The sequence below is a fragment of the Xiphophorus hellerii genome, chromosome 17, assembly GCF_003331165.1.
Source record: "Xiphophorus hellerii strain 12219 chromosome 17, Xiphophorus_hellerii-4.1, whole genome shotgun sequence".
Classification (NCBI taxonomy): domain Eukaryota; kingdom Metazoa; phylum Chordata; class Actinopteri; order Cyprinodontiformes; family Poeciliidae; genus Xiphophorus; species Xiphophorus hellerii.
Window position 1 is genome coordinate 5,228,505 of NC_045688.1, and position 24,726 is coordinate 5,253,230.

A 24,726-nucleotide genomic window follows, 5' to 3' on the forward strand; every position below is an offset into this window, starting at 1 on the left:
AGTTCTTGGTTGTCATTTGGGTTTTTCCTTCTCTGTTCTTTATTGTAGTTAAGTCATGTTAGTTCTCATGTTTGACTTCTTACTTCTTCTTGAGTTTTGATTCTCTAGTGTCAATCTTGTTCTTCTTTGTGCTTAGTTAACATTCCTTTGTGTTTTGTTAATTAGTCTGCTTCCCTCAGTTCTCCTGCTCAGTACTCGACTTCAACAGAATCCTGCATTCAGTGTAATTTTCCACTCCCACTTTGGTATCTGAGCTCCCTGGTTTTCATTGATCTTGACTGGAACTTGTCGCTCTTCATGTCCTTCTCATCCTGTGATTTCCCCACTAATTTTCCTTGTTGTTAAAAAACTCACATTTTTCCGATGGTTGGTCTCTGTGATTGGGTCCTTCATTTATATTGCAATATTTGTATTGAACACATTCCACCTTTTATCTCCCATAAATGCTCCCAGAGGATCATTAGTTTAATAAATTAATAGATAGAATCAGTCCACATGCAGTCAGCTGTAGGTTAACTCCTCACCGACCGGCCCTCATATTTCTGTTCCTCCATGTCCATTATGATTGATAATTTTGCCTCCACATAACAGCAAGTGTAGTTGCTGTCATGGTTTTTCTCTAATTTAGTTTCTCATTGAGCCGTTTTAACTGCTTTCCTTCTAAGTCAGCAGTGTAGTGGTAGTTATTTTGGTGAAAATTTTATTTAAATCCCACTCTAATCAATTTTGGTGAGTTTTATAGAAAAATATTATGTTACTTTTTCCGACAACATATTTGGTAAATCTTGTGAATGTATGGACACTCACATGCACTCTGTCTAATTAATAACTCTATAAATTCACACACTACACTCTTACGTTTACAAAATGTAAGCAAGCTGGATTTCTGCTGATCTAGCTTTTCAGTTAGATCAGTGATATGTAGATATTTCTCCTCATGCACGGAGCCCATTTTACTACATTTTTGCTCAAACTCTGTGACCTCTTTTAGTGAGAGTTGTCCTGATTGATGTGCCGAACATGTGGTCAGGGTCAGCAGTGGGGCAGTGAGAATACACAGACGACCCTGAAGCCAGACAAATTTACTACACCTTTTTCTTGCGTTGGAATGCCATCTCTCATTCAGACTTACTAGCTCCCCATGTCTGGGTTTGTTTGTGGTGCGTTGGGCTGTCCTGCTGCATTTCTCAGAGATTTTGGAGATCATTGTGGCGTTTTATGCAAGAAGGTAGAACATCCAATACCTTCAGCTTGGGCTGCTTTCCAATGCTTTTCCCCTGCGCCACCACAGCACCCTCAGATACAACCACTCTTAAACACAATTTGAGATGTACGAAGGCATTGGGCTTTTGATGATGGCTTAGCTTCAGAACCATGTGAAAGAAAAGGGAGGGTAAAAAAATGTTCAAACCTGAAATGAATGACTCTACAGTGAATACTCACCCATTCAGAAAATACTGAAGTGGCGTAATCAGATGTATTGTCCCCTTTTACTAAGGGCTCTCTGAATCTTCTCATCAGCAAGCCCCGCCCCCTGGTTGTGTGTGCAGATTTACAACATGTCGGCGCTGACAGCTGGAGAAGCCCTATTAAATGGGTCACCACATTCCTCAGGTCCATCATTAAAAATGACCCAATGCCCCTAAACATGTAAAAAAAAAAACATACCCACACGTGCAAGTAAAACCACCAACAGCTTGTAAAACATGACAGATTTATCCTCTTCCTTCCCTTTACTCTTCTGGGTCACTATTTGCTCTGCGAGCCATTTTATATATGAGCATACAAATGCTGAGTGCATGAAATAAAGAATAAAAGTAGACCTTTGATACACTTTCACATTTTATGTCTGTTGTGCCGATTCAATGTTCATTATGAAATTAAAGTGCTCTGCTAAGGTGGGGTATATGATTTTTCTTTTTTATGTAGTCAAACAGTGATTCATCTTTTGCTTTTATATTTATCTAAAAAAAAAAAAAAACTCCTGTGAATTGAAATGCAGGGGAAAAAAGTAGCCTGGGGTTCTGAAATCTTGGTTGCTTGTGCCAACATGTTAAACATTCATTCAAGTGAGTTTTGCAAACAGGTTTTGATGGATTTTTTTTTTAACCACAAATTCAACTGTTTGCATCAATATGTTTGAGCTTTGCAGTTTATTTTTGCATTCATGCATTTCATGATGCAACATTTAGTGTCATTGCTTATCCACAATTGGAACCAATTTCCTCCTCTATGTAAATTGTCTCCCAGCCTTCTCTGTTATTTGAGCTCTCTTGGATCCAACAGGTTGCCGCAGCTTTACCTCCACCCCTTTTTTCACTAACTTTTCTCTTCAGTGAAACTCATTCATTTACTCCAACACATAAACCTTCTGTTGCTCTGATACATATGGATGTACCCCTTTATTCTCTCTTAATCATCTATATAGCAAAGGATACAGTCTTGGATGCATTTTTATCTTGTTTTTTTTGTTTGTTTTTAACAAAAAGGAAATGTCTTCCTTGGTAAGTGGAAAAAGCTGTAGCCCATTCTAGGGTTACATGTAAAACCCAATAATTTGACTTCTCTTTGATATACTATGTCAGAGTAGTTATACATTTCAACATCACAAAACCCTTGCAGACAGAACCTCTGAATTTATGCAAGCAACTCTGATTTTGAGGTTTTTCTGTTGCTCTTTAAAGGTACATTTCTGTCTTTAAAGAACAGAAAAGGTACATTTCTGTCAAAATAAGTAATGCCTCTAAAGGCCAGGGACCGTAATGTGCTCCTACCTTTCTCTTTGTCTGTAATAAAGATAAAACGATTAGTGGAAATTACTATCTTTTTAAGATTCGTACATCAGTCTCCTGTGCCGGGCTGTTACCCAGTCCACATGTGCATTTGCTTTTGGTTGTGCATCTACCCATTCAAATTCAACACAGGCTTAAAAGAGAAGATGCATTATGCAGTTGTGTCAACTGTAGTGCATATCAAGTTGTTGGTGAGAGCAATGACAGAAGATGAAACTATATGTAGGGTAAATGGGGGGGTATTTTATGTCTGTGCATAGACTTACCAGGGTTGGTTGGTTGAGTTCAAATGCAAATTGTTACTTTGACAAGAATCTGCAACTTGTAAGTCTTATCAAAGTGTGTGCCTGTATTTGTTGGCATGTGAACCAGCTGTAGATCTGATGTGTTGCACCAAAGACATCTGCCAATGTATGCAGTAGCTTCAGAGTGGTGTGTGTGCATGTGTGTGTCTCTTCACTGTCACCAGTTTCCCACCTACGGGGATAATCCATCCTGTGAAGTGGTGAGGTGGAAAATGCCATTATGTAGAAATAGCTGACATGCAGTTAGACTTGCAGGCATGTGAAGTGTGTATGTGTGAGTGTGTGTGAGAAATTGAGATAGGAAATAAAAGGGGAGGGGTGGGAATAAAGGCTAGGGGTGGTAAACCTCATTTTGTAACATTACTTAATCCACATGGAAAAGCGATGAACTAAAAGCCACAAACACAATAAATGCACTTTCTCTCTGACAAAGCAGAAAAATTCTTGTGAAACCAGCGTGGTAAGAGAGCAGGATGTAGTCACAAAGGGATCATTGAGGACATCTGTCTGTTTATTTGACTTATGATTATAGACAGTGCAGGAATGTCTTGAGGCATTGTTGCTATGAGCAGTGGTGATGTCTGACATCCATGCTGGTCATAAGTTAGGTATTTGGAGGAACACTGCGGTTAACACTTAAATAACCGCTAGACTTACTGCAAGATATTTTGTAGAAAATAGATCTACAATGAATGAATTACCACAACACAATCTTTCTAATTCTGTTTGTTGTTTTGATTTATGACCAGACTGCAAACATGCATTTTCCAAATTTCTTTACACTTGTCAACATGCTAACATTTTAAGCTAAGAGGCTAAACATTGCTCTGTTTGTTTATACTTCCCAAATCTGCTGTTTTGCTTGTAAGTAGTAATACACATTAATATACTTAAAGTGTTAAGATACTGACAAGTATCTTAACCAGTAATGCCACTGGAGAGATTTCATGAACAATATTTTTTGCACCGGTTGGCAGCCAATAATAGAAACGGTCTGCATTGCTGGGAGATTGACTTCATATGCCTTTGGCTAGGGAAGTCACTGAAACACATCAACTCATTGCTTTGAAGGAGCGGCTCAAAGGTTTCGGCTGTAAAGTTTACCTGAATGTAACCACTGTCAAAGTCATATTTGAAAATCTGTTTTTAGTTTAATTTAACCTAACAGCATTATTTTCATATCTAAAGAGGTGCATTTTTCTTTCAGCTTTAAGACTCAATAGGAGAATTTTGCTTTGTTCATTGCTTCAAATTGATCAGTCGATCCCGGTAGCAGGGGTCCCTGAAGTAATTAAAGATTACTCTGGTGCCAGAAATGAACAAGATTAACCTTGAAATGCCAACTCTTGGCATTGTGATGCAGTCGCAGCTCATGAAAGGAAGAGGATCATAGATTGGATCAGAAAGTGTTGTCCAACCATCATTCTCAAATTCTCAGGGTGTGTTTGCTGTAGTGTATTTAAAAAATGTTCAGGAGGAGTGTATGATTGTCCTGCCAGCAGTTGGACAATAAACAAAACTTTTAATCTCATGGAGTTACTGAAGTGGTCTTGTGAGTTTGATTATCCAGTTCAAATCTGTTTTATTGAACTGGAGCATGTTCATGTCTGCATTCTCAGGACAAAAAAAAAATCTCTGTGTTTAGGCTGTCAATGCATAGTTGTAAATTAGGGGGTTTCTGGTTCAGTAACTTCTGAATGTCATGTTTGCTGTTTTGGTTCTGTTGACATCTTCAAGACATGACTGCTAGCGCTGAATACTACTTCAATCTGGGGTACTTCACAATCATGGGTCCAGTCTTTTCAGTTTTGTCAGCTAAACAGTACAGATATGCTCAGGAATGCATAGCTTAATCTGTGGTGATGGACATCACGCTTTTGCGGTTTGTTGGCTGAAAAGACATTGTAGTCAACTTTGTCCATAAAAATTAAGTTTGGTTTTATGGTAAGATCTTGGAATTTGTCTCCACAACTTAACGGTGTTTGAATAATAACTTTTAAACACTAAAATACTCTAAACATCTTGTATCTTTTTTTTTTTAAATTGTAGTTTCTGTAGCTGTTTGTTTTAGGAAATTTTTGTCAGTTAAAATACACTTAGAAAATGTTTTCTTAAACTAAAACCTGTCTAAGGCTAAAAGATTCTGCTAGCTGACACGGCACACAGAAAGTAATCCCCTACCTGCCATTTATAATGACATGAGTTTGTCCTGCCTGCAGTATAACACTAAAGTGATGCATGCAGAGACAGATCTTAGATCTGCATTGGTATGTGAGAGGGAAAGTGAAGTTCCTTGGCTGTTCATGCCCTCCCAGTTCTCACTTCCATCTGCAGTAGTTGTAAACTATTCAGCCTTCAGCCATTCTAGCCTAGTCAGACCAGATGGTCAAATCACATGGAGGCATTTTCTGGAATTCAAATGATTTCACATTTTTCTTTGTTGTTTTTTTGTTTGGCTTTTTTTATACTGTAATCATATAGATTTACCACTGAAGTGCTCTCTGGTGGAAGTTTATGAAGCCTATTGGCTTGATAGATGGGTTGTGACTCTTTCAGGCTCAAGTAAATTTTTAAAAAACGTTTTTATGTTGCTGAGTGAAGGCAGAGCTCATTTTGATGTTAGTCATTTACACATGCTGGTGTAACTCACATCCACATGTTTGCAAGGTATGTGGGAATTGGCAACCAAATGTAAAACATACCAGCAGGAATTCTCTTGATCAGTTCAGAGTTTTAAAAGGAGTTTTTTTTTTTTTTTTCTTCTCGTTAATGGTAAGCTCATTCAGTGTGAGTTTTAACAAGTCATTAGTGCTGTGTGAGGTCTTGGCAAGTGTGCTGTACTGACTAAAGATTTAGTTTGATTAGATGCTGATTGCATTTGCTTATGTGAATGTTATTCATTAAACTATTTTGTTGATAAATTAGCACAATGCTTGACCTGAATTTGCAAACTAAAGTAGAACAATACCGTTTAAAATAAATTTGTAACACAGAGGGATTTTTAGACATTGCTCAACCCAAGCATTTATTGTGCGCTGCGTTTATAGAAACATGCCTTATCACCATTTTAGCCCAGAAAAAACTCCACAAATTTATAAGTGTAGGTACAATGTTTCATGCCTTGGTTTTTAATACAATGTATTAATACATTGTATTAATTACATTGTAGTTAATTACATTGTAATACAATACAATTGGAAAACATCATGGTCATGCCAATCAGGATTAGGCATGACCATGATTAATGAATGAATGGATAGCCCCCTTTTTTTAGAGAAGCATAGATCTGCATCCCATGGCCAGCTTCCAGTCTTTACATTTTTCGAGCTTTTACTTTATGCCATTGATTTTCAAATGATTCTGGTTTCTGTAATTAATCCTTTCAAATATTTGTCTGGCTATTCCACTGTAAGAAAGCGGTAATTAAATTAAAGGCGGCGGACTCTGAAATTAAATTAAATTAAAAATGTTGAAAGTTCTGCCGATATTTCCAAATTCTGTAATTATTTTTGATGGACAGGTTTTCTTTGCTTCCTGAAAGTTTGTTGTTGTTTTCTTTGAACTTTTTTTTGTTTTGTTTTTTTTCCACTCTTTTTCTGGCTATTACAGTAAAGCAATATCTGGAAGTCATATTTTTAGGAAGCAACCAAAAAAATTCAATGAAAATCCTGACAGAAGTAGCTTGAGAGTTAAAAGATCTGTCCTGAAACTTTCCTGAAATGTACGTCAAACTTATTTTTTGTTTTTCATATATTAATTTAGAAAATATGAAGCTATAGTGCAGTTAAAGGAGTATATTTCTGGTGTGTTTGCCTTTTTGTCAAACTTAAATGTTTCAGATGATTACATATCATACGATGTATGGCAACCTGATTAAAATAGAAAATAAAACAAAACTTTTAACATAATTTCATGCATTATAGGAGATGGGCTCTAACCCTCCTTTGACCCTGTAACAAAAAGCAAATTTAGATGATTGATGGATGGATGGAAAGAACCTATCCAAGTCAACTTGGCTCAAAATGAAAACATAATTATCCCCTTATTCTAACACTAGATGTTCCACCCTTGGCAACAACAACTGCTATAATTTGTGGTAATTGGCAATAAGTCTTTTACATAACAGTGGGGAAATTTTGGCCCACTCTTCTTTGAAGCTACATTGGAAGTTTTCTTAGACCTTTTTTGGCATGAAAAGTTTGTTTAAGGTAATGACATGGCAGTTTTGAAATGGTCTACCCAGCCATTTAGGTAGTCTTCCTAATGTGCTTTGGATCAATGTTCTGTTTCATAAATTAAGTGCACCAGAGTTGATGTCGCAAACCCTGTTTTTCTTGTAGAGAGCATAATTCATGATTGACAAGTCCGCCAGGTGCTGAAAATTATTCCAGCTCATCGCGCTATCACATATATTGCCCAAATGATGTCCTGTTATTTCATGGTATTAGTTTAATGCACAGTTTAAAGTCATGCTTTTGAATTTTCAGTCCACAGACTACTTTCACAAAAGTCTTGAATCAAAGATCATTTTGATATTTTGGAGAGTTGGTTTAGACAACTGTCCAGTGGAGGCCACACTGACATTAACTGAAGCAGATTACAGTCAGTGTTTTAGATGTTCTGTGTTTATTTGTGACCTCTTGCAAGTTTCTATTAGACAACTTAAAAACTGTTTTGTTCTCTCTGGCCTCAGGGAGTAGGTTGTAAAACTGTTTGCAGGGAAGTGATTGAGGCCAGCAAGAGCTCAAGACCCTAAACTGCACATCATAAGTATCTAAAGATTCTGCAAGTTTTGTTTAGAACCTCTACAGTAAATATAGAAATATCTGTCGAGAAGACTGTATCAGAATTGAAGGAAAACAATCTTGAATAGGACTTTTGCATGATAATTCTAAGATATTTACAAATGTAAAAAAATGTCTGGGGTTGTTTTATCTTAGAGGGTCCTTAATTACTTTGTCACTCCCTGTTCATCTTGTGTACTTTCAGATAGGAGCATGGAGGCGTTGTAATTGATTGTGAAGTGGCGTTTGCGAAGAGCTGGAAAGGAGAAGCAGGTGACTGAAGGAGGAAACGAGGAGAAGACGAGCATGGCGCACTCATCTGTTTGGATCTTTCTGTTATGCTTTTCACTCACTCATCAAAGGGTGGCAGCCCAAGCTGAAGGTAAGGGATGACATTTAAATACCTGATTGGAACACCAAGACACAATTTACTGCATCAGATATTTCTACTTTTTATAATTTTGAAGAGTTCAAAACGCTTTCCGGAAACTTGTATTTTAAATTACCTCTTTTTTTATGTTCTTAGGCTATAACTATATCATACCAAATTATTTAGCAATTGGATAGATGACTATGGATTTTTTGGTAAGATAGATGTGTCGGGTACTCGAGCCAATGAATGCTCTTCTTCTCAATGAGCACAGCGTGCGAGTGCCCTTTCATTACATCTCCTCATGTGATCAGTACAAGGTGTAGACACTAAACCAACTGCAGTTTCTTTCCAGACTAAACATCTGCTAGCCTCCTGTGCAGTATACATCTTCTTTCTGCAAGCTTGTCAAATACATCCTCTAGATACAGAAAGTTTGCCTCAAGTGCTGTTGGATGTCATTAAAAGGTCAGTTAGCAAATCGCAAGTTTGGTAATATGATTTGTAGAAAGTGTTGAGGAATGCACGACGTATCGGCAAAAACATTGGTATCTGCCAATATTAGTCATTTATTAACATACCGTGTTGGTTCGATAAATACAACTGGGCTGATATTAACAGCTGATATTTATTTCCATCTTGTTGCTATTTGTTTCTGGAGAGGTAGGGCAGAAGGTTTGTCATGTGGTATTTGTTTGGTCATGTGATTGTGATGCAGTGCAAGATGGTTGGTAGTGTAACTGAAGCAGAAAAGCAGTGGCAAATTCAGCGGAGTGCTTGTTTTTTATCAAGGTGTCAAAGGGTAGTGAAACGTATAAAATATAAACAATATCGGTTATTGGCAATTGCAGCAATGTTTATGCCAAATTTCAGTATCGACGGGAATATTTGTACATCCCTAAAAGTGATGCATAAAGAACTATGGGACCATATTAATAACTCAGACGTAAATGAAGATGCTCCTTCACATGTAATAGTTCCCAAAAGCCAAATTGTCATTCTTCTCAGGGATATGTATAAATCTTTTTTTTTCCAACAGCAGTTCTGCAATACACAGAAATGGGTACTATTTTGCTCTATACAGCTGGAGAAAACTTTGGTAGCTCCTGGACATTTTTTACATTCTCAGATAGGGTCAGGTTGGTCTGGGTGGCTTTTCTCACTTTAATTAAAGAAAGTATCATCTGAAAGCTGCATTTTGTAGTTCCTTTGGTTTTCTATGTCAGATATTTTCACAGCTAAGTGTGACAAAAAATCAAAAACAGTAGAAACCTGTATGGTGGAAAGCACTTTTTCATGCCACTGCTAAAGTTGTTATAAATGACACATGCAGGGCTGTCTTTTATTAAAAATTGTACTTTTGTATGAAGCCTGGATGTAACAGGGAAAGGACAGAAAGAGAACGGTAAATAACAGTGTCGCATAACAACAATAAATGGATTGTATCAAAAGTATGCAAGGAGCATTTGAACATAGTGGCATGACACTGAAATTAGCATTAGAAAGTTATTTTCTGTTTATCCAACTAACATTTGTGCTTTTTATTGTTTAGTGCTTTCATTCTGTGGACAAAATTTTGACTTCTTTTGTCAATTCCTGTTTTTGTTTGCATTAAAGCTTGTGTATTTATACTGACCTTGTTGGCTTTCAAGTTTTTAAGATGTTTTCACTTTAAAAATTCAAATTACTTCTTTTGCATTTGTTGGTGCTGAATGCAGTAGTGCATCATTAAAGATTTTTTTTTTTTCCTGAAGCGATAGTGTCCTGCTGTATATATGCTGAAGGCACTGAGCTACCTCTAATGCTGAAATCAATGGTGGTACAAAACAATGGGGTTACAACCTTTGAAATATCCGCACAGATAACCTTCAATGAAAAACACTTGTGATTTCTCAGCTTGTGTTGTGTCCTCATCCTTGGCATGTCGATCTTGCCTGCCAGCCCAGACAGACAAACTTCTGGATAATTGATCTTGTTTTCCACCCCAGTCTGGGTTTTTCTGACAAACACAAGCCCCCAGCTGCTTCCTTGCTCGGGGCATCCGCCACGTTTTATGTGCTTCTGCAAAAAATCAGAGTGTAAAGTGTATCCAACTGAATAGATTGGCTGCTTATGTATGCAAAACGTGGCTGACTTGACTGTATGAGACTCAACTCAAAGGATAAAATGGATGCGCATTGTTGTAGTTTTTGAAATTTAATCAATGGTTTTTAACCCATTAGTGATAAATGTACTGTTGCTGAATATAAACCAAAGCCAGAATGTGCGCAAAGATGTTGGCTCAGCACGAGAGAAGCCACAAAAATTGGATTCCTTGTGATATTTGCTGCCTTGATGAGATGTATGGGTGTGTAAGGGAGAATATAATGTTGGATCGGCATGGTGCGGAGACATATGTCAGCCCCTGTGGATCCTGGGACATCAGCCAAAGCAAGAAGGCGAGATAATAGAAGGGAGCAAGCTCGGTAATCAAATAGAGGACAGGAGAGAATCACTTACAGAACAATCAGCGAAGCCCATCTTTTATTCGCCAGCCTAATCAATGCTGTCGTCACTTTGGTTTATTGCATATGTAATGCCAGAATATTGACTCGGAGTGTGTTTGCAGACACAGCAGATTGCGCATGTGTGTACTGGTATCCAGACTGCTCTCCTCACATTGAAAAGCATCTAAATGTCTCCAAACTCTGCATGTTAAATGCATTTGTTAAGCAAGGCAACTGACCCTGATTTTGGGTGTGTTTACCTTATTATTCTAAGCGTCCCTCATTTCTGTACTAAACTTTTATTGCTGGAGTGCTCAGAATATTGATAGTCTCTTTGGCTCACTTGTGTCTCATTAAAAATTCATGGGGATTTGTGTGGCGGTGTGGCTGCACGACTGAAGCAAACGAGAAGGAATGATCCTAACACGGTGGAACAAGACTGTCCTCTGGTGGGCAGCTTAGGAATCCATGTCTCAAGCCATTGAAACAGATTTGCTTCTTTTTTCAAGCTAATTTGTTTCATCTGGATGATGAATGCTTTGGTTGTGAGCGTAATATACAAAAAAAAAAAAAAGATTGTCAATGAAGGGTGTTTTTTTCCCCAAACTTTTTACACCCATTCAAGGGGACATGATATTCTATGAGTTAAGAAATCCTGGCTGTAAATCTTTCAGCGTTTTCTTGGCCAAGAACTGCAATTGTTTGGTTTTTTTTGTTTGTTTTTTTACATTAAATTCTGTAATGTATTACAGAATGATAAAGCAGGCCTTTATTTATTTTTAGACAAAGTGGAATTAATTTTTAAAAGACAAATTTGCCTATTTTTCATAGACATTGTCTTGCAAAAGTAATTACACCCATTAACCTTTTCCATAATTTGTCACAACTTCAGCCTGTTTTATTTATGTCATAGACTAACAATAAATGGTGCATAATTGTGATGGGGAAGGAAAACATCAATCTTTTTTGGTGTGCCTCTACCAATTTTGCACATAAGGACAATACATCTATATAGCACATAAACATGGTTTGTTAAATGGTGACTAGCTTTCGGAAAAGCAGGATTGATTGAGATGTTCAAAGCTTTTGATATTGTCTTGGACCATATTACTGGTTTGCGCTTTTTCACAACTTCGCTGGTCAAGCTTTTATAATTTTACCCTCTACTTTGCAGTTATGTTCTACTTTTGTGTTGGTCTATTGCATTAAAGCACAATAAAATATTTGGGTTTCCATCATAACACAATGCTTATAAGCTCAAGGGATGAGAAAGCTTTTGCAAGGCACTATATATATGTTAAATTAACCTATTTTGTTCTCTTGTTCTTTTAGCTTGCAGGACGGTGGTGCAGGCAGACATCGTATTCCTGGTGGATGAGTCATGGAGTGTGGGTCAGACCAGCTTCTTCAGAGTCAAAGACTTCATCTCAGCCATCATGTCCTCCTTTCAGGACAACGCAGTGGGAGCTGAGGGGGTTCGCTTCGGAGTCACTCTCTTTGGGGATGTTCCGAGGTAGCCGAGCATGAACTCCTGACACCATGTCAAAGACTTGTTTTTCCTCTCAGTAGAGAAGTCATCTAAACAAGTTTTACACACACAGAAACCCGTTGCTCTCTCCTGTTCCATCATTTCTACATGACCCAGTTTTGCTTCATGCCTTTGCTCTACAGGATGCTTGTTGCTTTGACAGACTACAGTTCACTTGAGGAGGTGCTCAGAACTGTTGGAAACCTCCCCTATGGTGGAGGATCGAGGAGGACAGGCAGCGCTCTCCGGTTCCTTGTAGATTCTGTGTTCAGCCCTGCCATCAGCCGAGATTTTACCCCAAAGGTACTCCTTTTTGTATGTTGAGATTAATCATGGCTAACTGCACTTGTCTGGTTTTATTTAATTGTTTTATGCCTCTAACGTGCACATGTTTGACCACGAGTTGGAAGATACCATTCAAGATACCAATCTATGCTGCAAACACATGCATGCACTGTGCCCCGCATGACAGGAAATGACTTGCCAGGAATCTGTATTTGTACTCCACAGGACATCGTGGCATAAACAAACAAAGTGGTCTACCATTTCACACTGCCGTGAATTTGATTAAAGCGTCCCGCTGTATGCTTGAAATAAAAATTGATCGCGTGTCTGCGGCTGACAGCAGATTTTCATCTGTTCGCATTGTCTTCTGTTTGGAGAGGGAAAAAAGAAAAAAAAAGGAAATTTATAGATTTTCCAGCACAGATTCTGCATGCTCAATCAGGCTGTCAATAATGGACGACTTTCCAAATGGTTGTGAATGTGAAACAATCTGCAAATCCATTGGTCATTGACAAAGATTAAACTAACTGAGCGTCCCTCTAATAAGATAATACATCAGCACAGATTTAGTTTCATTAAGCAGACACTCTAAAGCGTTATTTGCATGGTAGCTTTTCTTGAAGCCAAGATATTTCAAGTGTAGTCTTGTTCATATCATTCCACTTAATATTTATTCATGTCTGCAGTTCTGGAATGCATCACTCCAAAAAAGGTTTTACTTTGTAATGTTGCAACAGATTTTCTGGTACTGAGAAAACTGCAAGTATTTTCAACCCACATCCATTTTCTTTCCTCAAAGTCACAAAAAAAGACTTGATAACTTTTGCTTCTTTGTAAAGCATAACAGGTTACCCTCTTACACACACATTTTTTAAGTGTGTGTGTAAGAAAAGAACAGAGGAGGATGAATTATTAAATTCTTCCAATCATTTGCTAAACAGCAGCTACATTCTCACACCGACCTGTCAGGCTCATCTTCCTCACTCACTCAGGAATAAAGTTGGAAAATGTTGCAAATTCCTCTTCATCCATTTAGGTAATTTGTCTGTAACTGAGAAGTAAACCATGTCAACGCCTATGGAGGATTTGAGGAGAATAATCGATTTTCAATGGAGGCTTCTTATTTAGAACATTTGTTCGGAGGGCAGATTTAGCGAATTAGTCATCCCAGCAAATAGGCAAAACAAAAATAAATTGAGTATACAAGTTCAGGGCAGATACACGGCTAATAAATCTGGATCACACTGAAATTTTTATGCTTATTATTGGCTTTATATTTCCCATTAGCTGTCTCTAAATGGTATTCTAAAATGACATTATTAACATCTGAATTAGCATGAAAATGGCATAAATTTAAGGCATGAATAAATATTCATAAACCTGTTAATATATTGTGGCGTATGTAATTTCCTGTCTCTCTGTAACACAGATTGTTGTTTTGATCACAACCGGACGCTCGGATGACCAGGTCGACCTTGGAGCCCAGGCGGTTGCAGACAGTGGGATTACACTCTTTGCAGTAGGTGAGTGTGAAAGTAGCTATTGAAAATTCCTTCAACATCCCCACTGCTGAAACCAACTTTAGATTTTATCTGTTCTCTGCTGGTCTATCAGGTATGTCTTGTTGTTAGACATTCATGTCTTATGCATTTGAATTTGTGATTTCAGTGTGGGTATTTGTATGAATGTGTTGCGTTTCTTATTTAGATGTGTATATTTACTCGTACCACATAAACATAATCTCACTTATGATGCATTTGTTAAAGTTCACTTCCTGATACTCAACTTGGCCCTATGTTTCTTGCCTTAATCCTTACCTTTTTTTTTGTCTTGCACACTGCCATAACCAAACAAACTTAATTCTGAGGCGACAGCGGTGCGGTAATTACTGCTCATTAGCGGATGGTGCGCTAATAGCAGCTATTTTTCATTAGGAGATTCAGTGTGCTTCATCTGCACCTCTGACACAAGAGTTCTCTGCTTCTGTTCATCAGCACTGCATGAAAACTCTGCAGCTGTGATGTCCACAAGCACTTAATTAGAAGACTAGCATAAAAAAACTATTTCATTCACATTAATAATGCATATATTTTAAAGTTTTTCAGGAGGTACTTTCACAAACTTAAATCCACAACACTTATGCCTTGAAATTGGTGCTATAGAGTATAGGATTAGTTCTGTGTGTGAATTTGTGGATTATTTTATGATCTAATATGGATTACTCAACATACAATTCCCCTAATAGTATGTTGTTTCTCTTTCCAGCGTCAAATTACTGAAATCAATATCTGCTCATAATTCTCTGTTTCCCCCCCAACTCCCTTTTCTCATTTTTCTCTTTAATATTAAGGCGTAAGAGGAGTCGATGTGTCCGAGTTGAGAAGGATCGTGTCTGAGCCCTTCGGGGAACATCTTTTGGAGTGTGCAGACTTCTCTCTCCTGGAAACTCTCCTTCCCAAACTGTCCCGGAGGTTATGTTTCAGTGCTTCTGAACCTCCACGACCTGTTAAAACCAACCAGCCACGTAAGCTTGTTCCACAAATACTATCAGTGCTTTTACTTTCATATGATTATAGTGAGCTGCAAAGGAAGTGGTAACCGCTGGACCTTGTTTCAAATGTTTTCATCTTTCAAACAGAAACTTCCACAGATTCCATTTGATTAACCAAGGAGAAAATTATTGGAAAGAAGGAAAAGTTCATATTTGTGAAACATCTTTGAGAACCACAACCTAAGTCAATACTCTGAAGTCTTTTGAGGCATATCTGCAACAGCTGTGTGCATTTAGAGGCTCTAGTTTAACAAATAGTTCTAGCGCCATCATATTTGATGGAGGCCATCTGTGAACACTAATTACAGCATTTTGCCACAGACTGGCACAGATTTGAGTGGACCATTTTAACACATGAATTTGCTTCGATCTAAACCATGACTTTCTTGCTGTGGTCATGTGTTAGGATGAAACGTCTACTCTACTTTTTATTTAAAATTGTTTGGAACCTTCAACTTTTTAAGGCTGGTAAACTTTAATCTGTTTGTGCGCCAAGCATACTTTTCCTCTTTACTTCATCTGAGTGTCTGTATTTCTACAAAACCGCAGGTGAGCAGCAGTTGGTTGGTCCCAGAGACTTGCAGGTGAGTGAGTTGGCCCACAGCTCCCTCAGGCTGACGTGGAGCCAGGCTACCGGGGATGTCACTGGATACCGTCTTCTGGTCACACCTCTCAGCTCCAGGGGACAACTCCTACTCAACCAGCAGAGGCAGGTGAGAGATGGTCAGGATGCTGGTCTACACCTCCCATTTCTGCCTTTCATTCTTTCCTTTACTTCCCTTCATTGTCCTATCCCTTCCTTTCATGCTTTCTTCCTTCATTACATCTATCTTTTCCCTTCCTTTCTTCTTTCAGTCCTTCATTACTTCTTTCCCTCCTCACTTACTTTCTGTTAATTATGTTTCCATACTTATTATAATAAGGATAATAATCTATATTATCGAATTTTTAGGTTTTAAAATGTGAAAGAGGACTGAAAATGTAGTGAAGTTCTGGAACCTCAAATAAAAAAAAAGTGCTGTAATCTTTATTAGTATTTATGAGTAAAAATTACAGTAATAACAAACATGCATGTATGAATATTTAATGAACGTGGATCCCAGAAATAGAGTAGCTAATCTTGTCAAATTAACAATATGTGATCAATAGAATTATTAAGATGCCAGCAAATCCTGAAATTGCCTGAAGTTTAATGAAAAAAATACATTCATAATAAATTATGTTTATAGGCATTTCTCTAATTGAACTGCCTCTGGATAATTGGTGCATCTTTTTCTTTAGATGTCTTTCCTCATCATCTCTTGTTGCTTTGCTCTTTCTGAAACATAATTCTTTGATTCATTTTTCACTGATCTTCCCTGTTACGTAACAGCTGGATCGGAAGGCAGACGTCAGCTCTGCTGTGGTGACGGAGCTCAGTCCGAAGACGGAGTATTCCCTCACCCTCTACGCCGTCTACCCAAACCTCATCGGCAACTCTGAAACAATCACAGTAAAAACAAGTGGGGGTTGCATTTCAGCATATATTTATCCATTTAAAGCCTTCGTTGTTTTTATTATTACTTTGCTGTACTGCTGTTCTCTAAGCAATGCACTTCTGTCTTTAGCTTCGTTGCCCAAAGTATCAAACTTCCGCGTTATCGAGGAGGGCTTATTCTCTCTACGTCTTGGCTGGACTTCTCCTCTGGGAAAGCTCAATGGATTTAAGATCTTTATACCCAGGTGTAAGTTGACTGTCAGTATGACTGGCTTTACAAATTGCATAGCAACAGTGCTTTTACAACAGTGCCTTGCAAACATCCCTTAAACAAGATAATTTAGACAGTTTTTTGTGACTCCAGTGGCCTTTATTCATTAATAGCTGGACAGAAAAGAGGACAGAGAGAGACAGGTAAGACATACAGTAAATGGCCAGGGGTCAGTATTGGGACAGGGGACATGTCTCTGCATGTGATCCATCTGCTCTACTACTACTGAGCCACGTGGTTCCCCATAATCAGTACTGAAGTCTTTCCTAGAGTCTGTTGAATTGCTTTTGGACTTTGACTGGACCATTTTAACACATGGAAATGCTTTTATTGTATTTATTCTATTGTTATTCGGGTTAACTTTTGCTCCAGTCTTAAATTTAGCTTATACTAGTTTTATTTGGGATTTTTCCCTGTATATATTGTCCCATTAATTCTGATTTGCTTCTTTATCTCTGTTGTACAAAAGCATCCCTACAGCATGATTCTGCCACCACAACATCTCATTATTAGGGCAGGGTGTTAAAGATGATGTGAAGTGTTACTTTTTGCCTCCCATAGTGTAGCATGTGGGCTAAAAAGTTACATTTTGGTCTTCTGTTGTCAAAGCACCTTCTTCCTTGTGTTTGCTCTGCCTCTTGCATGACATGTGGCAAACAGGGAGTTTTCTTTCAGCAGTTGCTTTATTTTGCTGCTGTTCCATCAAAGCCAGAGAGTGTGGAGAGCAGGATCTGTACACTGATTTATATTGAGATTAAATTAATCTCAGGTGAAGTTCATTGGCGAATTATGCACCTTCTAAAGGTTCAATTGGAATAGATTTTATTTCTGGGCACATGAGGTAAAATAAAAACAAAATAGATGTATGTTTTTGTTTGCAACTTGACAAAAGCTGAAAATATTCAATGGGAATAAATACTTTTTTGGAAGACACTGTAGAAATGGTATCATGGAGATAATTTTGTTGCATTTTTCTGATGCTCTTCAGCCAACAGACCAGGATTAGCATACGAGCAGCTGCTTCCTGGAGACATCTCTTCTCATGTGATTGACGGCCTGGAAGAAGATAAAAAGTATACCGTCAATATCTATGCCGTTTACCCCGAGGGGCCCAGTGAACCAGTGTCATTAGTGGGAAAAACATGTAGGTGTCTCACATTGAAATAAAATGTTTATTCAAACAGGGAAAAAACACTTCAGTATTATCATGTTTTGGGGAAAGCATATTTATTACTTGATTGCCCTTCATAATAATCAGCTTTAAAAAAGAGAATATCTATAAGAAAGTTAAGTCATACATTTATTAGAAGAAAGTAAACACCATTATGTAGTACCTCAACATTTCCACAATAGGGAGGTATTGTTCTAAAAACAATCTGCCAGTAGGAATGTAGCCTGCATGAGGTCTCAGCGTCTGCATATAAAAGTGGATTAAAAGATTTTGAATATTTTTTTTTGCATGAATTTTATTTGATTAGCAATTTTATTAAATGTTCCTACAAGTTTTTTTTTTAAATAATATTTTAGGATAATTAAAACTTATAAATAAAATATTGCATTAACCTTTGAAAATGTTTTTTGTATATCTTTGAAATGTTGTTAACAGTAAAATTAGTAGCAGTCAAGCAGTTCCTGGTCCAGAATGCCACTACAGATACAGTCCAAGCAAGGTGGGAGTCAGTCAAGGGGGCAACAGGATACCGTCTGACATGGGCATCCCCAGGTGCTGTACCCTCTCTTATTTTTAGAAAACACTGGTATACTTTGTGCTGTGTCGCTCCTAATAATGTGTTCTTCATTCTGGAATGCGCTTTTTCTCCTATTGTCCTGCAGATGGTCACATAGAGAACATCAACCTTGGGGAGAACTTCAACTTCTACATGATCCAAGGCCTGCACTCAGGCTCTGAGTACATCGTCACAATCAACCCCATCTTTGGAGACACTGAGGGACCCGTCACCACCAACAATGTCAAAACATGTAAAATAGCTTTGTTAGATGTTACTGAGTTTAGGTTTACACAACTCTGCAATCACTAGTTTGCATTTTTGTACAGTGTATGTAAATATCTCAGCTGTATGTGGCTGACAAGTATATTCTATATCTAGTCATTCTTGTATTTTTTTTGTTTTCTTCTTTCAGTGGAAAGCAGTGCTGTTCAAACTCTGAAGGCTTCTGCTGTCAGCACTAGTTCAGCTGTTGTGTCTTGGAACAGCGTCCCAGGGGCCACAGGATACAGGCTGGCATGGGGACCCACCCCAGGTACTACCTATGTTTTGTGCTTTAAATTTAATAGTGTGTTCCCAAGCTTTGTCATACAACCCCTGAGTATTCTTTGCTAGAAAAACCACAAGGTTAATTACTTCCTTACATTGTTTCTATATTGATACAATGGCAACGTTAAAAGAACAATACATACACCTAAATGAACACTTAGGCCAGTACTGCCATCCAGAAGATTGTTGGGAAATTTTTTATTTTTTAGGGGAAAAAAGGAAATTATTGCAGAGGAGTCTTGTATAATACCAAGTGGGGGGGGAAAAAGTCACTTGGGGATATTGCACTTGAAGGAAAAACTAAAATATTTATTTCATTTTTAGAATTTGCTGGTCGAGATCGTCCAAGGCAATTGGCTTTAAACAGCAGCACCACAGAATACAAGCTGAAGAACGTGGCTCACGACACAGAATACGTCCTGACTCTATACGTGCTTTTTGGGTCCGCCGTCGGGCCTGGCATCTCTGCGACGTTTAGAACTTGTGAGTACTTCTGCTGCATTTCTCTGGTCCCCATGTTGCAAAACTGATCTAAAGACAAGCAGGCTTGGCACACTACACATCACAAGTTACGGCTATGGATGCTGTCAGAGAGTTTTCTCACAGTATGCAAAATGTGGCGGTGAAAGTGTTTGTAATAAATTAGTTTTGGAACACTGCTTGACTGGCATGGCCATGATTGATTGATTGATTGATTGATTGTAGCTTTTGGCATAAGACCTGTTCAGATTCTTGGATGACCAATCCATGCCAAATGGATGAGCTACTACTGCTGCTAAAAGGCTCCTCCATGCAGCACTGTGTGGAACCAGATTTGTTGGCACCACAATAACAAACCCCTCTGATCTCATCTTGGATGTTTTTCATGCTCAGAGCAGTCAGGATATTCATGCTCCATCACGTCTTTATTGGGGACGCACTGTGATCTTGAAGCACCACAGAGAACCCCCCTCAAGACCTTGTTGATCTCATTCAAATTCTGGCTGATTTTTAATAGTTTGTTTTTTTTTCTCAGTGTGTAACAAGGAGGGCTTATAAATAAACATGGCAACATTACATATGAACTCTACATTATATTATACTAATTATTTCCTTACAAATATCTCTATGCATATTTTGGTAATAGTGCCCACACATGGCAATCCTAAAGCAAATCTGCTTTTTGTTCAGTTACTTGATGAATAGAACAAACTTGATCTTTCTTAAAAAAAGAAAGCAGATGAAACAGAAGATAGTCAATGTGATTATTTTTCATAATCCATGGATGTGTTTGGATTATTTTGGTTTGGTATTTTTTGTATATTGATGATGCTTCATTCAAAATTCGTGTTCAGATTCCTAGCTCTTATTTCCTTTGCATGTTACATTAGATTCTCGAGTGGGTGGTATTGTTTAGTTTGTTTATTGAGATTTTGTTGTTTTCTGCCGGTGCTCCCTGAGTTGAGTCAATCTGTACTAGTCACAGGTCTTGGATGTTTTTCCCTCACAGCTGCAGTTCGTTCAGTTAATTGGACTCACCTGCTTCTCATGGCATTGATTACATTCTTTATACAGTTTCCTTCACTATTGCATTCTCAGGGTTTCTGGTTCTTTTGTTTGTTTTTTGGGGGGGGTTCCGTCCACAACCCTTCTCTGTGATTGGATGGTTCCTTATTACTGCTTTGCATCCAACAACCTATCATAAAAGTTTAAAGTTTAAAAATGACATTTTGTTTTCATTAACTGCCATGAATTGCTATACTTGTCGAAACTGCTCTACTTATCTTGGTGAAATAAATAAAATATGATAAATTCATAAATACCATTAAATTAGTTTAAAAAATGTGTTTTGTTCTTAATTTGTAAATGGTTACTCTTTTACTTTCTCAGCTCCTTTAGGTTATGTGTCCAACTTTAAGGTGACATCTTACACTAGTACCTCCATAGCTGTGGAGTGGAGTCCTATTGTTGGAGCCACAGAGTACAAACTTTCTTGGTACACAGGTGAGCCATTTAACCTTAAATTTGTATTTTGTGTGCTACTCTGCCTAATTTTTTAGGAACTGTAATTATCTCTGTGTCAATGTTTACAGATGACGGCAAACCACAGTTCCAGTATCTAGACCGAAGTGTCCTGTCCCACCAGATCAAGAATCTTATCCCACAGTCCACTTACACAATAACTATCTGTGCAGTGTACGGCAACTTGGAGGGACCAGATATCTCCTTGTCTCAACTAACATGTATGAAAGAAAAGCAGATTTTCTGTTCATTCTGCAATGAACTTTCTTCTGACATGTGAAGTTGTGCATTCACATAAGTTCTGTAATTTCCACTCTAAATCCTTATATTTTTATAAATATTTTCCTGTTCACATTAACTTTTATATCAATGAACAAGAAAGTAGCTTCAAATCATTATTTTAATAAAGACAAAAAGCTATTTAAACCAATCTGGGCCCATGTGAAAAGTACTTCCCTCCTGTGACTACAACAAATCTGTAAGATGGCAGGTTAAGTGCGATTTGATAAAATGAGTTCAAACTTGGATGTAAACACATCTGTTTTCAGCTGAAGTCTCAGAGTCGGAGCCAATCCAGCCAGTGAGGGAGCTAAAAGTTGTGGACATTGGGGTAAATTCCTTCACCTTGTCTTGGAAGAAAACACCAGGAGTTTCAGGATACAAAATCTACTGGATTCCCTTTCTTGGTGAGAACTTGCTTAAAAGAAAAGTCAATTTGTCTACTAATTAGTAGACTATGCATAATCACCTAACTTGCAAAAGGTTATCATAGCGTAAAATTAATATTCATTTTGTAATTGACTCATTTTGTGCATGTTTTGGTTTATAAAAGGATAAAAACACTTTTAAATGTTAACATTCTAGTCTCCTGTGCCTCATCATGTTATAGTTTCAACCATGAAAGTGTTCACAGCAGTGTTGTTCCACACTTCCATATTCTGCATGCTTGATTCTAATTATTTTTTGCTCTAGGGGGTAAGGAGAAATCCCAAGTGGTACCTGCTGCTTCCACGTCTTTCACCATGGACAATCTTCAGGAGAGCTCGGCTTATAAGATCCAGGTTTCCCCTATGATTGGTGGAAGAGAGGGAAGTCCTGTCCTGGTCACTGCACGGACATGTGGGTTCTGAATTCCCATTACACTGAGCAGAAACGTGTTGCCTAATGTGTCCATACATCTTTACAATGCAATGTGCAGATTTTAAATTGGGGGGAAATTGTATCAGAAGGCAAAAACTTTGAAGAGGCATCTCTTTAACAGTCAGACTTTAATTATTATATTATTTAGCTTGTGCATCTGTTTTTGTAATTTTGTGATCTAGTGGATCTTCCAAAAGTGGAAGGGTTTGCTGCCCTGAACACAACTGAGAACAGCGCAGTTCTGAACTGGACTCGTGTAGCAGGAGTTTCTGGGTATCTTCTCTCTTGGAGGCATATTTCAGGTCAGTGTGTTGTTGACAAATCTTTGTTTTTGGATCACTTAAGTTCTGCACATTTCAGTAAAACCCAAGAAGTTAAATTACCTCTGCAAAGTAGAGATTTGAGAACTGAACCAATTGTGGTTTTAAAGTCATTATATGTCTCAATAATTTCTATAAAAGTGGGTGTGCTGCATTTTAACATAAGGATAACATACTTGTGGTTAAATTTTCTTGATAAATGAATATAATTCCTTATAAAAATTACCTCAATTAGACTTTGAAATTATTTGATTGGCAAAACGCAATATAATGACACACTGCTATTAATTTCTTGATGAATAAATGTCACAAATTTGTTCTTCCTGTTTTTAGTGTTGGACACAAAAACAGAAACCCTTGGTCCTGCCTTCTCATCCTATAAGATCAGTGACCTGCAGTATGGCAGAACATACATTTTCTCCATTAGACCATTGTACGGCGAAGTGGAGGGGCCTATAAGCACCATATATCAGAGAATATGTAAGAATTTACACAAATAATTTGAACAAGCAATCTGTGAAGTTCTATTTTAGATTTCAGTACGAATTGTATGTGCAATTGAAATATAAACTTTGGTTTTGTTCTGTTGTCTTCACTGCACAGTTTATTTAGAAACACACAAAAACCTTATTGTTAGATTAAGGAATAAAATTGTAGTTTCATTACATTTACATAGAACACGCAAAACATAATTTTGACTTAACACTGCCGAATTTTATATCTTAAAAAAATAGAGACCATAATGTTTAATATTATAACATTATTTTTGTTAGAAATAACAAGGTTCTTCGGGTTCTAGCCCTCACAGCATACAGATATAAAGTAAAAATGTAAAAACTGTAAAGGAAATAAATTAAGGATAGTGATGATCGAGTGACCGAGTGAGAAATGGGACAAATGTTCCTGAGACCGATGTCAGAGAGGTAGACGGCTACAAGAAGCATCTCACTGAAGTCATTGCAGCCAATAGCTGCGAGGGTGACTTGAGTAAAAATGAGTATAGTATTTAAATGCAATCAAAAGGCTTGTTTTTTTATGAATATACAATATATGTACTAGTAGATGATGTAATTTGTAAGTTTAATATTAAAAAATCTTAAACTGTTTTATATTAAATTTTACCAAAGTGTTTTGCAGGTACTTCTTTAGTTTGGCTAACCTTATAACTAAAAATGATGGTTTTTATGAATTTCAGTAGGGCAGGATGATCCTGTGAAACCAGTCCAATTTGTTGGTGCAACTGTGACCCCGAAACCCCCTCGTGTCACAGCTGGCCCCAACACCGTCTTCGTCGTCAACCCAACCATTGCTCAACCAGCCGCCAGGGACACTGAGCCCCCCACAGCTGCACCACCAGCTAACTCCATAACTACTAAAAAGCCTCCGGTCCAGCTCAGTGTCACTAAGGCCAAGGAGGCTGCAGTCACTTCACTGAAAGTATCCACAGGCTCCACAAAGTCAACAGCTCCACCACAGCCAGGTTTTTCAGAAATGCTGCTCACTGTCTGTTTAATATGAGAATATCAAACATCCATGTGTTAGGCATGTCTTCTCTGTTTCATCAGTATGTGGGAAGACCAAAGCAGACATAGTCTTCTTGGTGGATGAGTCGTCAAGCATCGGCGTTAACAACTTTGCCAAGATGAAAGACTTCATTTTCCGAGTGACCACTTACTTCCCCGTTATCGGCGCACACGGCACACAGGTCTGTCACTTAGTGAAATCGGTCTTGTTCTCTCTTTTGTTGGCTTGATGATTTGCTGAAAATTAGCCCCAGACCTGCATCACTTTGGCTACAAGTATTTTTGAACAAATTCAAAGCTGGTTTTAATGCTGCAGATGCTGTTTTATATTACTGATAACTGTAGTTCACAAAACATACTTTTTGTTCAGGGTAGGATTAAATAACTGTAACATGTTGTGAAGTTTTTTAATAATTGGACATAATCAGACAGAAAAATTGGTAAAGTAAAGGTGCTCAGCTACTTGGCTTTGTACTTAAGATGACTGAGAATATTAGCAGAAGGAAGAAAGCACAAAAAAATGGAGCAACTACTAAACATCTGTCGTGATTATCCATTCAGCACTCTTACATTAGATCAAAAAGCCAATATGCTGATTATGAGCACTTTTCTCCTTT

The 24,726-nt window shown here is 37.8% G+C and overlaps 1 protein-coding gene across 6 annotated transcripts in view; it reads left to right on the top strand.

The window, feature by feature from the left end:
* Positions 1-24,726, top strand: part of col7a1l (collagen type VII alpha 1-like) — a 75,289-nt gene that overhangs the window by 8,390 nt on the left and 42,173 nt on the right. For 2 of the 6 annotated variants that reach the window (XM_032589490.1, XM_032589489.1), the window contains exons 1-22: positions 2,327-2,504; positions 8,087-8,263; positions 12,070-12,250; positions 12,409-12,568; positions 13,980-14,073; positions 14,901-15,074; positions 15,651-15,814; positions 16,474-16,603; positions 16,709-16,825; positions 17,838-17,993; positions 18,456-18,572; positions 18,683-18,829; positions 18,992-19,111; positions 19,450-19,608; positions 20,995-21,108; positions 21,198-21,347; positions 21,675-21,812; positions 22,099-22,245; positions 22,449-22,568; positions 22,920-23,066; positions 23,782-24,066; positions 24,152-24,291. In XM_032589490.1, the coding sequence (XP_032445381.1) occupies positions 8,188-8,263; positions 12,070-12,250; positions 12,409-12,568; positions 13,980-14,073; positions 14,901-15,074; positions 15,651-15,814; positions 16,474-16,603; positions 16,709-16,825; positions 17,838-17,993; positions 18,456-18,572; positions 18,683-18,829; positions 18,992-19,111; positions 19,450-19,608; positions 20,995-21,108; positions 21,198-21,347; positions 21,675-21,812; positions 22,099-22,245; positions 22,449-22,568; positions 22,920-23,066; positions 23,782-24,066; positions 24,152-24,291 (3,036 nt within the window). In that variant the 5' untranslated portion in view covers positions 2,327-2,504; positions 8,087-8,187. Of the gene's footprint in view, positions 1-2,322; positions 2,505-8,086; positions 8,264-12,069; positions 12,251-12,408; positions 12,569-13,979; positions 14,074-14,900; positions 15,075-15,650; positions 15,815-16,473; positions 16,604-16,708; positions 16,826-17,837; positions 17,994-18,455; positions 18,573-18,682; positions 18,830-18,991; positions 19,112-19,449; positions 19,609-20,994; positions 21,109-21,197; positions 21,348-21,674; positions 21,813-22,098; positions 22,246-22,448; positions 22,569-22,919; positions 23,067-23,781; positions 24,067-24,151; positions 24,292-24,726 lie in introns of those variants that run through there. The other 4 variants (XM_032589492.1, XM_032589491.1, XM_032589487.1 and 1 more) reach the window with 4 other exon arrangements.